General features: G+C 48.0%; 2 protein-coding genes across 2 annotated transcripts; one reads left to right on the top strand and one right to left on the bottom strand.

Annotated features, from left to right (window-relative positions):
* The first annotated feature begins 898 nt into the window (after window positions 1–898).
* LOC135811509 (uncharacterized) lies at window positions 899–11,588 on the top strand. Its single transcript, XM_065324749.1, has 8 exons — window positions 899–1,420; window positions 4,649–4,753; window positions 6,137–6,239; window positions 7,069–7,161; window positions 8,206–8,360; window positions 9,428–9,472; window positions 10,189–10,253; window positions 10,965–11,588. Exons 1-7 carry the CDS (start codon window positions 1,058–1,060, stop codon window positions 10,219–10,221), a joined length of 897 nt encoding a protein of 298 aa, XP_065180821.1. The 5' UTR covers window positions 899–1,057; the 3' UTR covers window positions 10,222–10,253; window positions 10,965–11,588.
* A 6,033-nt stretch (window positions 11,589–17,621) lies between these two features.
* On the bottom strand, window positions 17,622–18,545 carry LOC135812879 (alpha-(1,3)-fucosyltransferase B-like). The gene has a single exon (XM_065326096.1). The coding sequence runs from the start codon at window positions 18,543–18,545 to the stop codon at window positions 17,622–17,624; it is 924 nt and encodes a 307-aa protein (XP_065182168.1).
* Between the last annotated feature and the right edge of the window lie 107 nt (window positions 18,546–18,652).

Here is an 18,652-nt window from a genome sequence, read left to right as displayed (position 1 = left end):
AAAATTGCAGAATTATGCTATTTTTATGCTAAAAGTTATCATAATTATGCCGCATTATGCTCACATATGCTGCTAATGCATAATGGTTCTGTGCAAAATAACAGGGGAATTTTTTTGTAGAGGGCGTTGTACATGTACTGTAGTACCAAAAGTTCAACGGGGTCAACGCACCGTCCGACCTAGGCCTTGGCGGATAATGCTCGAAAAGGTGGCAGATTCTGCTTTTTTTGCACCGAAATTGGCAGAACCATACAAACCTTATGGCGGGCAATTCCTCGAATTCTGCTCCATTTCTTTATCCACATACCAAACATGCATGAAACTTACCAGAAAAAGTACCGAATTCTGCCAATTTTTCTGCCGGCATTATCCGCCAAGCCCTAGTCCGACCTAGCTACGACCATCACTGATTGTAGTGGACTGGACATGTTATCAAGGGAGTCGTAAACCTACAACTTACTTCCTAGTGCATCTACTTGTACTTGTACTTGTAGAACAATACATGTACAACTGTATGGAATTTGATGCGAGCAGGCGGATTATTCCAATTTTATGCGATTCGTATGCAATTCGCCTCGAATTATGCGATTATTCGATTTTGGTAGGAATTATGCGAAAAATTATGCTAGCATAATCCGTCAAGGCCTAGTCTGAGTCTGTAGTGTAGGCGCATTCAGTCAAGTGCAAAACGTCTAAAATGATTGTGTCAGAAGTGACATGTGGTAGATTTCGAGGCAGTCCTTGCCAACCACTGGACATACGAATGTACATGGCTGTGTCACAGAGGCTGGGCCAACGCGGCAACGGGGAAAACAGAGACTGACACAACTCACAAGGTGGTGCTGTTCGGCTGTCTGCATGTAGATCTACATGATGCACTGGTGAGAACAACGCAGTCACTTCACATTTCACACGCTCCGGTCAACTGTATGTATGAAGAAGGTCTCGGATTCTTCGTTCACAGAAACTCGGATTCTAGTCACATTCCAGCTTGCAGTTCAACGACAACAACAATTCTCCTTTCTATCAGTTCCTTCTCCTTGGTGCTTGCACGGCAATGGCGTACGCACAGCAAATGGACGAGGTCGTGGGACCTCCGCCACAGTACTTCGCGCAGCAGCCGAAGCAGCCAGGGATAGTACAGCAGCAAGTCGTGCAGCAGCCAATGGTGACCCAGACCACGACGAATGTGCGCGACACGTCGCTGGATGCGGCCCAGATGCAGCGCACCACCTCGCTCTCGCACACCCTGAGCGGATTCGCTGTGTTCGGCGCTCTGCTGGGTCTGTCTGTGTTCTTGCTGAACACCGTCCCTATTGGACAGGGTGTTCGTGTGTATAACAGTATTTACAACTACTACTCGAACGAGTATACATACGTCAAGGTGAACTACTATCCAGGCATTTGGTATGGATTGCTGGTGAGTACAATGCTCGTGTAACCTTCATTTTTCATTCAAACACACACCTACCGGTACTACACACCACAATATTCTTTGTTGCCATCTTCAACAGGTCCGTCAAATACTAGTAGTAGCAATAGGTTTTTCATTCGACCCGACGAGACCACACGACGCTTGCAGACCACAGCACAGCACGAACAGTTCACCAGCCACACTCCACGAAAGCAGCGTGCGGTCTCGTCGGGTCACTGAATGAAAAACCTATTACTACTACACACTACCCTATTTTGTCAAGATTAGTGTGCAGTGCGGTGCATGTCACGTGGACAACTAAAACGTTGGGCTTGAAGGCACTGGACGTGTTAAAGGGGAAGTCCGGTGAAAAATTTAAATTTCACAGTCCGTAGAGTTCGGGGCGCTGAGTCGAATGGTCTTTGTCCGAGGAGGCTGCGGCCTATGGTTCGTCAGATACGCCCAATCGAACATGCGCGAATTTGAGCGCGCCTCACCCAAATCCAGGTGATGACGTCACAGCGTGCAGCCAGGTAGCCACACCATCTAGTTGTGTACAAAATGGCCAAATTCGGAGCGCGTTCGATTGGGGAACCGTTTGTCGCAGTTTCTTCGGACCAAGACCATTCGATTCAGTGTTACAAACACTACGTACCCTGTGATTTTCAGCTCGGTAAACCTCGAGGTTGTACCGTATTTTAGCCGTTTCCGAGTTGGACTTTTTCCGTCAGCCTGCAATGGCCTCTGTAGACTATGGCTCTAGCAATGCGCTGCGTGCAGGCTAGCAGTCAACAAACTCATCACACACGGAACTACTCCCGCAGTGCCGTGCTGGGGTAGCTACAACAAGACTCGAGTCACAAGACTCAGAAAACTAGTCAACACACAGACTTGTCATGTACTACACTCGTATCAGTTCATGTAGTCAGAGAACGTGCGTTTCTCCTTGCCGGTGCCGGTGGTTGTGCTTTGAGAAAGAAAATTTTAGTTTTCCGCTCCAGTCCCACCTCATTATTTTATGCTACAGCGATGAGTGCACAACCGTGACAAGTGACAAAACAGCGAACAGCTCCCGGACCTAGAACTTTCAGATTCCATAGCGTTGCGAGCGAAGAGCCGTGCCCGTGGTTCAAAGAGCCTGCACTGTTCTCCAATTGAGTAGTCGGAAATATGCCAAGTTCGCACCAAAACATCACCATGTGCCAGGCTACTGGAGTCTAAGCGAATCGGTATGGAACAACATTTAGAGTACTCGCATCACTCTTCTCCATTTTGGCAACCCTGCTCTCCAGCGATCTGATAATTATATCAGCCTCGTCTGCAATAGCTGCTGCTTCTTCACCAGTCGGAAACTCAGTAGCGCTCACTCTTGACCGGCCCGCGCGGCCATTTCTTCAGCTGAATACCGAGGTTCTCAGCCCCAGACCAAACTCATGAAGGTCAGCCATGGCTGCATCCTCACTCTCACAAGGAGTTAGGTCTTCGGGGTCGCTTGCACCACCTAATATCAGTCGCCAAATCATTTGAAATAGCACTGACACTATTGCTTTCACGCACTCCTTTTGACCTAGCTGCACGCTATGACGTTGCGGAGGGTGTGGCGCGGCCGCATGACGTCATGGCGCAGCCCCGAAACTCAGTTTTTCAAACGGAAATATCTCGAGAACTCTTTGTCAGAGACACGTGGGACCAACACCATTCGACTCAGCGCCCAAAACTCTACCGACACTGAAATTTAAATTTTTCACCGGACTTCCCCTTTAACGTGCACGACGGTTGTTGAGAAATATAGCCAGGAAGTGGGTACGAGAATATAGCCAGGAAGTGGGTACGAGAATACAATGTGATTGAAATTCTACTTGGCCAGTTGGCTGCATGTCATTATTTCGAAATCAGCAAACTGTTTACACGACACTCTATGAATGAAAACTTTAGAATCGGCTAATTTTTCTGTACATGCATATGAGGGGTGTGTGATCTAGGGTGACCCAGCTGGTCCCCCTGCTAGGGGGAGGGAGGGAGGGGGGGGGGGGGGGGGGAGAGAGCACGGGCGCATACGTGTAAGATGGCTGGTACATGTCATTCATGGTCATTTTGTGTATGCTGAACCTAGGCCGACATTTGTTTGGGAGGTGCACGTGCAGGCTAAGCACCTGGGGACCACACAAAATCATAGTTAACTCATCATATCTGGCTAATCCAGGTTTTCCGGGACTGGGCACTACCCATAACTTTGAAATGTCCGTAACTCTGAATTGCATAAGCTTCAATTGGGGAGGGCCACATACATGTTAGTGGCATATTATGTCACCATTTCCACAAAGGTAGCAAAAGAGTAGTGAGTTTGCTATTAAAAGACAGTAAAGGGTTAAGTTAAAACTCACCGCAGGGTTCCTGGTAGACCGAGGTGCCCATAACTTCGAGGTCTGGATAAGAAAGATATGAGTGTACCAGAATCGATGCGTGTTTCTATCTCAAATATGGGAGTTCTTGCCCCCCCCCCCCCGCCCCCTGGATCCGTGGTGCGCAACTTATGATGGCTTGCTTCTCCATCCATCAATCCATCCATCCTTCCACCCATGCGCCATCCGTCTGTCCCTCCATCCATTCGTCCATCCATCCATCCACCCATGAACCCAGCCAACCGTCCATCCCTCCATCCTTCCATCCACCCATGCACGCACCAATCCTTCTACCCATCCAGCCTTGCATCCATCTCTCCATCCACACATCCATCCATCCATCCATCCACCCATGCGTCTGTCCCTCCATTCATTCGTCCATTCATCCATCCATGCATGCACGCACCCATCTATCTACCCATCCAGCCTTCCACCCATCCCTCCATCTACTCATCCATCCAACCATCCATTCAACCATCCATCCATCCATCCGTCTGGCCATCCATCCACCCATTCACCCATCCCTCCATCCGCCCACCCACCCATCAATACACCCATACATCCTGACATACATACACCCATCCATCCATTTATCACACCTAGCCATCGTTTACGTATGTCCCAAAAAAGCAAGGATGCAAGCCAGTGATTCTCTGAATGATGATATACACACTTATAATAATAACTACTGTAGCATTGAAACTTCACAACAGGAGCAACACGTTTGTTTGATACTGACCAATGGTATCATTCCTAGAATATCGGTCCTCTTCAGAATGCTGTTCGTATATCTGTCTTTCTTTACGCTTACGTCCCTCTGTCCTGGTCGCAGAACCTGTTGTCTTGCATCGGGGTGCTGGCCTTTGCGCAGAGGGCTGTGGCCAATACTCGCCAAAATGCTGATTACATTCTGAACGATGGAGCAATCCGCACATCGGTGAGTGGCGTGAATTTGTAGATAACCTTTTAAACTAGAACAGGGCCTGATTAATTAATCAACCATACGTACAGCTGCAGTGGTGTCTTCAACTCCATAGAACAGGACCTTGCATACCAAAGCAGTGGCGATGTATCATCCATCAGACTGAATGCAGATTCCGCGAATTAAATTTTGGCATTTGACCAATTTGACGTGGGACTGATTCACTCACCTCCTACCGCTTAATTAAGGAGTTGCATTTGATCCTTGAACCTTGAGGGTGGTGGCGTTCCATCAGATGGAGAAAGTGAAATCTGACTGGGTCACATGCGAGGCAAGATTAATCCTGCATTACCAAGCCAAAAGATGGATAGTTTGTTTTTAAAGATGCACTCGGAATTCATGTGAACTCGCGCATCTCCACACTGAGCGTCACCGATTGCATTACTGTATTCGCTGGCATTCGATTGTTTTTTGTTTAGTTTTAGTTTTTTTTGTATTGATGGATTCTCCACAGGCCTTCGCCTAAATCGAGGGAGTCTCCGTTAGTCTTATACTATTTGTTTGATGGAAAGACACAAACGGGAAAAGTCTGAAGAAAAAATCGACTGTCACCACCAGGACTCGAACCAGGGACCCTCGCTTGTAGCCAGCGATGCTCTAACCACTGGGCTATGGTATAGCTGTCATCCCAGCAGAGACCATTCATCATTTTCTTCAGACTTCGTAACTCACGTTTCCAGTGAATCCACACAAACTATTCCTATACTAGAAACCTTATTTTTTAATTTAGACTGTATATGAAGGATTCTCCAAAAGTAAATGGATACTTTATTGGGGGAGTTTCCTGGAAGGGTGGATGAGACAAAAGGGAAATGAAAAGGGTCTAGGGAAAATACGTGAGCATCAGGTGCAGAGCAGCATGCTATGATGGGTGCAAATGCTGTAGATTGTAGTGAAGTAAGGGGGCAGACAGATGTCACTCCACCGACCTGTGACTGTGAGGTCACAGTTTCGTTGCCATCATGCGTGCCAACACTGTATGGGATTTTTTGCAATTGGTACAGTTTGCTGAACTACTAGTATGCACAGGCAACACAGAAAATACTTTACAAAATATAAGGAATGCACAGGTCGAAGTGTGCTGGGGAGCTTGCGGCTCACTCGCACTGTAGAGATTAGACACAAGCGCACACATACTCCCACATATACATGAAAAGCCGGGATGATCTGTATCTTTCTTTCTTCATCACGCATTCTCATACATGCATCATGAGTGGACTCTCTCTTCACCTGTCTCTCTCTCTCTCTCTCTCTCTCTCTCTCTCTCTCTCTCTCTCTCTCTCTCTCTCTCTCTCTCTCTCTCTCTTTCTGTGCCTTTGGTGCTGTTGTGTCGTTCAGGGTGCATTGATGTCTACCCTCTTCGCCATCTTGTCTTGTGTTGGTATTGGCGCCATCACCTGTGCTGCCATTACCACTGTTACGCTGGATCACAGCCTGGATTGTAAGCTATTTGAAGCTATCCAATAATCTTTTGTATGTACATGCAGGTGTGTGTGTGTGTGTGTGTGTGTGTGTGTGTGTGTGTGTGTGTGTGTGTGTGTGTGTGTGTGTTAGTGTGTGTGTGTGTGTGTGTGTGTGTCTGTGTGTGTGTGTGTGCGAGTGGGGTGTTTGTTTGTATTTACGTCTGACAGCTGTCTATAAATATGACCAAGAGTAGATAAACAAGAGTGTGCAACTCCGGATCTCTCCTGCACAATCTGCAGATACCCCCGCCCACGGCGGAATTTTTTGTTGACGTCACCTTTTTTCAGAAGAATGCGCATTTTGCTGCAGAGCAGTGTGAGAGCACGTGCTGGGCACCGACTTTGTAGTGCAAATGCGGCCAAGTGCACGAGGGAAAACTTTCCGAAAGACTCATAGCGCGTGCGTCGTCGAAAAGATTACGTCAACAAAAAATTCCGCCGTGGGCCAACCCATCCGCGAGTTGCACACTCTTGTTTATCTACTCTTGATATGACCTGTGTGAATGAACGCATGTGAGTGTGTGTTTGTTTGTGTACCGCCTTGCGTATGTTAAAATGTGTGTGCCATGTGTGTGTGTTTGAGTCTGTATGGGTATGTGTGTACATGTATGTGTGTGTTTATTCCCTCGTGTGTGCATGTGTTGTACATGAAAGTGCATGGACATGTGTGTTTTGTGCTGGCATGCGTCAAAATGACTGCTTCTGGCAAACGATTCAGTAGGGAAAATACTGATGATCTCGTTTACTATGTGTTACGTTTTGCTTGCTATGATTGTGTTACATCTTGCTTGCTATTGTCATTTTCAGTTACAGACTGCACGTATAATGATGCCCTTCGCCGCTGTACGTGCAGTAACTCCTACTATGTGTCTGACGTGGACAGCTGTGATTATGCCTGGAGTAAGATACACACACACACACACACCTCAGACCTCAGACATGCCCATCGCGGAAGCGATGATAGCGAACAGCTATGTTAGACATAGCAACTTGTGCTGGGATTACACCATTCAACAGCTTGCAAGGCTTATGAATTGACCGCCACTATTTTTAGCCTGGTATCCACCACACAGCTGTTTGAAGTGACTTTTTCTGGCCAGTGAATCCCTATTTTTCATTTTTTCCATTTTTTTTACGCACACACACCACACCACATACTCAGGCATAAACTGGCTGTTGGTAACCACCCAGGAGAATGAAAGAAAAGTCAGGAAGAGTCCGAGAAAGAGAAGAAAGACGTGTGCGACCATAATCGTCGGGAATTGAACTCGCAACCTCTCGATTGGAAATCGACTGCACATACCACTGCACCATAAGGGACACACACACACACACACACACACACACACACACACATACACACACACCTGCATTCGCTTTCATGTTATTGGGTTCTATGCCCGTTTGAATTTGCGAATCAAAATAAATACAAACAAACAAACAAACAACACACACACACCATGTACATGTACGTGTACGTGTATGGATACACCCGTCGCAAGAGAAGCACGCGAATCTGCAATTGCACTGGATATGCACCCACATATTTTCAAACACACACGCACACACACACACACACACACACACACACGCACGCACACACACACACATACACGCACGCACACACACACACACACACGCACACACACACACGCACACACACACACACGCACACACACACACACACACGCACACACACACACGCACACACACACACATGCACACACACACACACACACGCACACACACACACACACACACGCACACACACACATGCACACACACACACACACACGCACACACACACACGCACACACGCACACACGCATGCATGCAACATGTGTATGCTCACAAAAACAGTCACACAGTTTCGCATTTCTGTGCATCCGGGGAATGCACATGATTAGTACGACGTGACATTTGCGTACTCTGTTCTATTTACAGACACGCTTTTTGCCGTCTACCGGGCCATCACGTCCATTTCCGCTGTCCTGGTTGTCATCGACATCATCATCGCCTCGCTGTTCTGCGGTGTGCTGTGCTGCTGCGTGATCAGCACGCCCTACCACATGGCAATGCCAATGGGTGTTGGTGCGGGGGTAAGCACACCTCACTCTTACATGTATATCCGCATGTACAGTAAAACCTGTGACTAACGACCACCCCTTGCCCTTGGGGCCAGAGAAAGCGGTCTTTAGTGGCAGGTGGTCCTTAGTTAGAGGTTTGCACCGCACAACCATAATGTGAATGTGAGACCGCCCGTGCCTGGCGAAGTGATCTGTAGTGCCAGGCTGGTTGCTAGTCACGCTGGGCTTTAGCCACAGGCTTTACTGTTGTACATGACTGCGTGTCCGTGCAGTAATTATCACAAGATCTACTCTGAAAAAAACTCAGTGGGCAGAATGATGTTTCAGCTTCAACACCGACGATTGCACGAAAACTATACCCAGGAAACATTCCAGCAAGTACAGGGAATTTGAGAGATTTTACGTTTTGACTTTAGCTGCACGTAAACTCCTGCTCATTCCTTATGGGCGGGGACCATTGCCTTCACCACATTGGGCAAGCTGAAGGAAAAAGGAGAATTCTTCAGTGCAACGTTCAACCTACATACACATGCCTCTGTGCCACATGTACATGACTGTATGTCCCTGAGCACGTGTGGACAACACTAGCACAGATCTTTTGTCGTCGCTGTACTTCAGTATATGCGGAGTCAATAAGAAGGCACCGCTTAGGAGCTGCATCTGCGCCTTGATCCTAGAGGGTGGCGGCGTTCCTACGGATGCGGAAAACTGGGCTCCCAGCCGAGTCTCATGCGAACAGTGATTTTTTAATTTTTTTAAGAAGGCACATCAGTTGCATTATGTCGGGGCCCAAATATTCAGAATATTATGATACTGTACGCAACGCAGAAGCACCCTAGTCGCACGAGATTCTATGAAGCAGCCATTTTTCTGCATGAGACGAGTCATCCACGGTTGGTGCAAGATTTCTAGAAAGTATTTATCGTCAGCATAAATTTGAGATCAATTTCTGGTGTATGTGCGTGTGCATGTGCATGTGCGTGCGTGTGTGTGCATGCATGCATGTGTGTGTGTGTGTGTGTGTGTGTGTGTGTGTGTGTGTGTGTGTGTGTGTGTGTATATTTTATTGTTCTTGACAGCAAGTGATTGTTACCCAAGTGCCAGCCCAACAGCAATTCATACAGGTAAGTACAGACAGTGTAGTACGACTAGACTGCAGTCCTGGATAAAAAAATTGGTCTGCACATCCATTCAACCTTCTTGGATGCTTACGGCATGATGCAACTTGCTGTCTGCATTGCCGCAGTATTCATTTATAACTTTATCAGGATATCACTCTACCTACAGTGCTGTCTGGGGCCGAAGAACGGCCAGCCTAGAATTTCACCAAGCCCAGGATTAGCATACCAATGTATGCACGGTGACTCAACTATGCGTAGACTGTAATACATGAAAATAAGAACGGTACAGTCGTCCCTCTCTAATCCGGCACTTTATAATCCAGCACCCTCGATAAACCAGCACAATTTTCAGTAGCCAAAATGTCCTCTTCATGCACATTGCAGCAGTAAATCAGATTTGTTAATCCAGCACCCTCCCTAATCCAGCAGATTTTCGTGGCACAAATGGTGCCGGATTATAGAGGGACCACTGTATAGGCTAGGCTAGGAGGCTGACCCCCAGTTCTTCGGCAGCCAACAGTACTGCACTGTATTATCAGAAGATTGCCTTTGATTCTCATAACTAAAAAAGCTCACACTTCGTGTAGTTGTATGTTTAGCCAGCAACGAATAGTAGTTCCAGTTCAAGTGCTATGATGTAAGGTGTAATTCCTGACATCCAGCAGTACTGAGCGACTTGTGTACATACTGTATGCTTGTGATTGACTCCTTCTTATCAGCCTGCCACAACTGCCTATATCCAGACCTACTGAGCAAGTGGTGGCATGTGCAATAGCAACAACAGGTCAGTTCCTTCTCATTCTACAAACTCTACCCGTCCGCTGTATTTAGCTAGGTCTTGGTGGTCCATTTACGGTCCATGGATGCAGTGAATGGGATTTTCGGTCTTTGACCACTTGCTGGTGAGCTGATCTACTCACCTCCCACCGCTTTAGGAGCTGTATCTGCGCCTTGATCCTTGAAGCGTGATGGCGTTCCTACGGATGCGGAAAGCCCGGCTTCCAGCCGAGCCTCACGCCAACCGTGAAATTTGGTGGTCCATCTACTTAAGGACATAACAGCAATAGTCGAGTTGGAATCGAAACCTAAAGAAAATGATCGGTGGAAATATTGATATGCTGCCATTCGGTCTTGGATTCATTATTTACATGTACACGCATGTTCCTCTGCTTTCCTTTCTATCGGATTCTTCTGTCACACATCACACTATCTCACTCTCTTCCCTAGCCAAGCGTCTGTCCAAGAGCCTGGTGGCATCAGTCACTGTTTTCCAGCATATAGCACTTAATAGGGTGATCCTGTATCAGAAAAAAAAAAGAAAAAAAAAAACTTTCACAGCCTGTGACTTCCTACCTTTGCAGGCTGGATAAAGTGTGGAGCAGAGCTGGGCCAAATTTGGTTCCAAATTCCAGTGTGCATGGATGGATGCATGAGAGCAACACATTTTCTAGACCTGATCCAATGAATCGTCTCTGTGGTGATATCTTTCCTGCAGGCGATAACCAGCCATACATCATCATCATGCTAACATGACGTCATCAGCTCGGTTATGGACCAGTATGACGTTATCAACTATGTGTTGTGAATTTGTATGATGTCCTGACCTGCTACTGTCATTACCTCTCTTATAACTCTACTTCTATGATGCTTATATGCATGCACTACACACATTCGCTCTTATGTAATTGGGCTTCGTGCCCTTCTGTTTCTGCGAATTATTACGATAACAATAATAAAAAAACAACATTATCTGCAGTCTCCTCACTGCCTCCAACAACTCCTTGCCGGGCTCCGATTCTCATTTGCCTATGCACAATGCATTTTGCACCTTTCTTATGCCAGCCCTTACAGTCTACAGTCTACAGTCTACAGTGCAAGCAGTTTTGTTGACTACACCTGTACAATGTCATGTACTTCTCTGTCAGCACTTGCTCAGTTCTTGTTGGTTCTGGTGCCCGCAAAGTTCGTGAACGGTTGAATTTTAAAATGCTCTTCGGAATCTATTTCTCTCTTTCTCTTTCTAGCTACATGTACTTTATATCTCGCTCTATCTCCGAAATGATCAAGTTGTCGTATTACAAGGTTATTCGCCTTAATGCCAATAGAACTGTGAACGGTACCATTCGGCTGTTGAATAACACAACAAACTAACTCTCGTCATCCATGCTCTCTAAAGCCCAGAGTGTATGGAGGAGCAGAGATAGTTTCTTGTTTTATACTTCAAGTACGCGGGGGAGGGGGGTTACAGCTCTGCTTCACAGCCCTCCTTTACAGCTCTGCTTCACAGCCCTGGTTCACCAACCTGCTCCACAGCCTTGTTTCACCAACCTGCTCCACAGCTCTGCTTCATAGCCCTGCTCCATAGCCCTGCTTCACAACCCTGCTTTACAACCTCGCCTCACAACCCTGGTCAAAACGGGTTTATTCAAACAAAACGACATGGAAAGAAGGAAGAAAAACCAAAGATACAGGGGATGAAACTCGACGATGAAATCAAAATGAAAATTTGAAAAAGTGTAATCCAAAAAAACTCAAGGCAGATGCAACAAGGATGTGAAAAAGATACAACTCAATCCCTGGACGAATGCTTTGAAAGATGTAAAGTGTGCATGAATGATTCACGCTAGGACTTTGGCACGCCGAGAATAACGACATAAAAAAAAAAAAAAATTAGAACTATTTGAACAGGCGGTGAGATGACAACAATTTTAAGATGGCAATGAACCGAATCAGCTGAAGCGACATGTTACGACGGTTTTATTGAAATGTAAAGTGGTGATGGATATGATAATTATTAGATATGATATTAGATTATAATAGCAATAAAGAGAACAAAGTCTGCAGTCATCGCCACAGTACAACGAAGTCATGAAAGTTTACCAGAATTAATTTTCTTGTCACATCCATCAGTGGAAAGTCGTGACTGAAGAGTAACCATGCTGAACAATGATTAAATATACATTCAATGATGTGTTACGAGAACAAAATACAGATATTAGATATGATAATATTATTGTTTTTCGCATTACAGTTCCTTCACAGTTATTTCGTTGTCCATCACCGTCTTTACATTTCAATAAAACCGTTGTAACATGTCGCTTCAGCTGATTCTGTTCATTGCCATCTTATAATAATAATATTATTAGAAGTAAAAAGGAAAACAATAGAAAGCGCAACAGTAATCCAGAAAAACACAAGCAGCTACACAAAGTCACAATCCGACTACCAGCAAAAAATATCGGACAATGGAAAGCCAAGTCTACCACAAATCGAACACAAGCACACCCAAATCTAAGCAATCATACCAGAAGCTACTCAGAAAGCTCTAACGGGACTCAAAAATACACAGCAAGAAAACATGGAGTCAATGACAAGACATGATTCGTTAATGTGGCCTGTGAGCTCAAGCACGCTCCATGACAAATTGGTGTCGGCTGGCATCCGATCCACCGCCTGGGTAAAAAGCATGCCTTACAACCATGCTTCACAGTCCTGCTTCACAGCCCTACTTTACAGCTCTGCTTCACAAATCTGCCTCACAACCCTCCTCCACAGGCCTGCTTCACAGCTCCGATTTATAGGCGTGCTTCACAGCTCTGCTTCACAGCTTTGCTCCATAGCCCTGGTTTACAGCCATGCCTCACCAGCCTGCTTCACAACCCTGCTTTACAACCTCGCCTCACAACCCTTCTTCACAACCCTCCTTCACAGCCCTGCTTCACAGCCCTGCTCCACAGCCCGGCTTCACAGCCCTGCTCCACAGCCCGGCTTCACAGCCCTGCTTCACAGCCCTGCCCCACAGCCCTGCTCCACAGCCCGGCTTCACAGCCCTGCTTCACAGCCCTGACCCACAGCCCTGCTCCACAGCCCGGCTTCACAGCCCTGCTTCACAGCCCTGCTTCACAGCCCTGCCCCACAGCCCTGCTCCACAGCCCTGTTTCACAGCCCTGCTTCACAGCCCTGCTCCACAGCCCTGTTTCACAGCCCTGCGTTACAGCCATGCTTCACCAACCTGGAAGCTGGTTCACAACCCTGCTTTAGACCCTCGCCTCACAACCCAGCTTTACAACCGGGATTCACAGTCAGGCTTCATGGCCCTGCTTCACAGCTCTGCCTCACAGCCCTGTTCCACAACCGTGCTTTACAGCTAAGCCTCACAGCCCTGCTCCACAGCCCTGCTTCACAGCCGTGCTTCACAGCCCTGCTTCACAGCCCTGCTTCACAGCTCTGCTTCACAGCCCTGCCTTACAGCCCTTGTTCACCAACCTGCTACGCAACAATGCTTTACAACCTCACTTCACAACCTTGCTCCACAGCCCTGCCTCACAGCCCTGCTCCATAGCCCTGCTTTACAGCCCTTTACAGCCCTGCTTCACCATCCTGCGTCACAGCTCTACTTCACAGCCCTGCTCCACAGCCCTGCCTCACACCCCTACTTCACAGCCCTGTTCCCCAGCTCTGCCTCACAGCCCTGCTTCACAGCCCTGCTCCATAGCCCTGCTTCACTAACATGCTTCACAACTTTGCTTCGCATCCCTGCTTCACAGCTCTGCTCCACAGCCCTGCATCACAGGCCTGCTTCCCAACTCTACTTCACACCCCTGCTGCACAGCCCTGCCTCACAGCCCTGCTTCACAGCCCTGATCCATAGCTCTGCGTAAAAGCCCTGCTTCACCAACCCGCTTTACAACCCTGCTTCACAGCCCTGCTTCACAGCTGAACCTCACCGCCCTGCTTCACAGATCTGCTTCGCAGCCTTTCCTCACAGCCCTGCTTCACAGCCCAGATCTACATCCCTGCCTCACAGCCCTGCTTCACAGCCCATCTCCACAGCCCTGCTTCACGATTTACACCCAAAACAGCGCAACCATAAACGGCGCGTGTTCATATTAGCACCCCCAGTACAGCGCGACCTAATGTGACACTGTGTCACCACAGCTCGTCTCGTCTCTTGCAGGCCCCATTTTGGCGCGACCAATTACGTTAACGTCCGAATATAAGCCAGCTCATTACACACGTGACCCATAATGTGCAGGCTCATGTTTACATAACCAGTGTTATGTACTCTTGATGTTAGTATTACCATGGTGGATATCAGGAGGAAACCCGTTCTTAAAAAAGATATGCAAAAAAAGAGAAGAAACACATGAGAACGAGTAATGTCCAAGCCATCTCGTGACTGCCCACAATTTGTTCATGGATTCGCTCCAGGCAATATCGCCATTTAATACTGAACTGCACTGTGTCCCCATTGTACATGTACATGTACTTCCTGTGAAATATCCGTCTTTTCTTTTCTCTATTTTTTCTCTTTACCAGGCGTGGGCCATCCCCTGGACTATCAAAATGAGTGCCTTATTATTTTCTTTTTCTGTTTTAATGACAGTCCATTGCAAATTACCATTTTCGGAAAACCAAAAAAATTAATAGTAAACTGTTTTTTGAGACGATCATTGCTCTTTTTGAGTTGATCATTGCCTTCTGCGACGATAATTGCTTTTTTTAGTTCATCATTGCTTTCTAGAGTTCATTATAAATTGAGTCCAGGCAATATCGCCCTTCGCTGCTGAACTGGCCATTTCGAGTTGATCATGATGTGAGTCTTTGACAAGTCGAGTGTCCATCTTTTGGGTTTGAGTGTAAATGAGTCCACCTGTATTGAGCGTGCGCGCTGACGGGGTGGTCTGTTTTGGGGATGTCCAGTTATGGGGATGGGGCTTTTGGGGGGCGCTGAAGTCAACGGCACTGTTTTGGGTCGCGCTCATGTAGGGGCATACCTGCTTCACAGCCCTGCTCCACAGCCCTGCTTCACCAACCTGCTTCACAACCCTGCTTCACAGCTCTGGTGCACAGTCCTGCTTCATGGCCTCGCTTTACAGCTCTGCTTCACAGCCCTGCTGCACAGCCCTGCCTCACAATCCTGCTTCACAGCCCTACTTCAGAACCTCGCTTCACAATCCCTGCTTCACAGCCCTCCTTTACAGCTCTGCTTCATGGCCCTGCTCCCCAGCCCTGCTTTACAGCCCTGCTCCCCAGCCCTGCTCCCCAGCCCTGCTCCCCAGCCCTGCTTTACAGCCCTGCTCCCCAGCCCTTCTTTACAGTCCTGCTTCACAGCCCTGCTTCACAACCCTGCTCTAGAACCCTACACAATCCTGCTTCACAGCTCTGCTTCACAGCCCTGCTCCACAGCCCTGCTTCACCAACCTGCTTCAAAACCCATCTTCACAGCATTGCTTCACAGCCCTGCTTCACAGCCCTGCTTCACAGCCGTGCTCCACAGCCCTCTTTTACGGGCAAATTAACACAATGGTTTAAAATGCAATAAATCATACACTGGAGAAGAAAGCAGCCCTGCTTTACATGGCTAACCCTGCTTCACAGCTCTACTTCACAGCCCTGCTTCGCAGCCCTGCCTCACAGCCCTGCTTCACAACCCTGCTCCACAGCTCTGCTTCACAACCCTTGTTCTCCAACAGGGCTTCACAACCCTGCGTCAAAACCCGGCTTCACAGCCCTGCTTCACAGCTCTGCTTCACAGCCCAGCTCGACAGCCCAGCCTCACAGCCCTGCTTCACAGCCCATCTCCACAGCCCTGCTTCACAGCCCTGTTCCACAGCCCTGCTTCACAGGTCTGCTCCACAGACCTGCCTCACAGCCTTGCTTCACAGCCCTGCTCCAGTGCACTGCTTTACAGCCCTGCTTCACAACCCTGCTTCACAGCCCTGCTCCAGTGCTCTGCTTTCCAGCCCTGCTTTCCAGCCCTCCTTCACAACCCAGCTTCACAGCCCTGCTTCACAGCTCTACTTCACAGCCCAGCTCCACAGCTCTGCCTCACAGCTCTGCCTCACAACTCTGCCTCACAGCACTGATTCACAGCCCTGCTCCACAGCCCTGCTTTACAGGGCTAGCCCTGCCTCACTACTGTAACCTGCTTCACAACCGTGATTCACAGCTCTGCTCCACAGCCCTGCCTCACAGCCTTGCTTCACAGCCCTGTTCCACAGCTCTGCTTCTCAGCCCTGCCTCACAGCCTTGCTTCACAGCCCTGCCTCACAGCCTTGCTTCACAGCCCTGTTCCACAGATCTGCTTCTCAGCCCTGTTCCACAGATCTGCTTCTCAGCCCTGCCTCACAGCCTTGCTTCACAGCCCTGCTTCACAGCCCTGCTTCACAGCCTGCTTCACAGTCTGCTTCACAGCCTGCTTCAACAACCTGCTTGACAGCCCTGCTCCACAGCCCTGCTTTACAGCCGTGCTTCACAGCCCTGCTTTACAGCCGTGCTTCACAACCCTGGTTTACGTGTACTCGCACATATGTACCCAGCATTGCCATTGTTCTTCAACCAGCGTCACAAGCAACACCCAAAAGACACCTACGGCGGCCCTCCATCATCAAATAAAATTAATGAGTTGAGTCTTGTATTGTAGTCCAGCAGTGACTACACGAGTCACTACTGCAGTACTGGTCCTAGAACAGTACAAGTTGCCCTACGCTGCCACATGCACAGCTACATTCATCGGACACGGTGTGTGTGTGCTGCACAGAGCTCTCATACGAGTCATAGACAAGCACCGCGCAAAAAGTAAATACACATAATGCCATTATTAAAATTTGCGGCCATTAATGCCCTCCGGCTTGACAGGAAAAGAGTCAAAAGACGTAGACTGGCGTATTGTACCTGACACATTTACCTTAAAGTACCACGAGAGCACCCCACCAACTCGTCCTTTCGTGGACGTATTGTGGAGGTGGTGCCCTGTTTCTAGGTCATACGATACTTACACCTTGCACACACAGTTCACGTTGTACAGGAAATCTAGAAAAATAGCACTGGTTTGTGGAGAGTAGAATAGTCGTTGGATTTCAATTTCCACTTCTGAACGTGGACTATCGTACTACTTGAACTATATTCTATACTATCGTGTATAGTAATGATTATGAATGGCAACTGCACGCAGTTGTAAGTCTTCAAATCTGAATGAGCTCATAACGGCTAGACTGAACACAGCGTTTTGAGAAACTTTTGACAATGGAGCTTGCCGAAAGAGAATGCTCTTGGTTCGAGTTCTGCTGATAGCTGAAAGAGCGTGTCAAATAATCCAATTTCATCTGCCTGGCAAATCTGTGTGTGTAGGTTTTTGGCAGAATAAGATTCATTCATACTTGTCAGGAACAAGCGTGGACATGGAGCCAGGCTTTGCGCATTCTCTTTCTACTGTAGCCGCATAGTTGTAGTAGGATTTCTGCACGAGTTCTTCTTTTCCTTGCGGGGTTTCCCAGCGTCTGACCAGCGTACACCATTTCCCTAGATCGTCCTCACTCTGTGAGCACACGTTCAGTCGAAATGTCTTGGTCAGTTTCTCACTGTTCATTGGCTGACCACGGTACGTGTGGTGCAGCAAGTACAGTGATTCAGACTGAGATGCGTTCTTGATGTAACTGACTGCATCCAGCAAGCTGGGAAAGGCAGCAAGGTCAACGTACGATTCTCTGTTGGGAGCCACTCGGTCATAGTCGGGTAGACCAGATTGGGAGACCACGAGGGGAACGGTTCCTAGAATCAGTGAACGTTGAAACTTCTCCGTGATGTAGTTCAGGCATATGGCGTTCTCCACAGCAAAGTTGAACAGGTACTGCTGCAGATACTGCTGAGGATCGCTGACATTTGACTTGAAATTATGTAGACACGACCCCATGCTATGCACTTCTATATTCGCCATGAGATATTTCAATACTGCCTGGCGCTTTCCATGCGATGCACAATTGCTGACCAGCGCCGACACAGGTACGGACTTCCGCTGTGCAAACCTCACCTGCAGTGGCTTCAGGAATCGTGCACAGAAGCACTCGCCAGGCTGCATGAACGAATGTGGAATATCAGCATGACTGGAAAACGTCCTAAGCAAGTTGATGTCTGCCATCCTCTCCGGGCGTTCCACCGTGTAGGGTGCTTCATTGCTAGTTGCCATGAAAATCTGATATTTGTCGGCCCTGGTCGGCATCGTTGGAAGGTTAGCGGCCGGGAACTCCACAGCATCAGCCATGGCAAATAGCGACTTGTTGCTCGTGTAAACCATGTCCACTCCATCACAGCATCCGAAATGAGACAATCCATCCGATGGCGGGTCACTTAGCATGGGATAAGGTTCGCCCAGATAGGAAAGGATCAGAAACCGCTTTCTGG

Source organism: Sycon ciliatum, chromosome 3 (genome assembly GCF_964019385.1).
Source record: "Sycon ciliatum chromosome 3, ocSycCili1.1, whole genome shotgun sequence".
NCBI lineage: Eukaryota > Metazoa > Porifera > Calcarea > Leucosolenida > Sycettidae > Sycon > Sycon ciliatum.
Note: the sequence above shows the minus strand (reverse complement) of the source record. Positions and strands in the feature narration are given on the sequence as shown.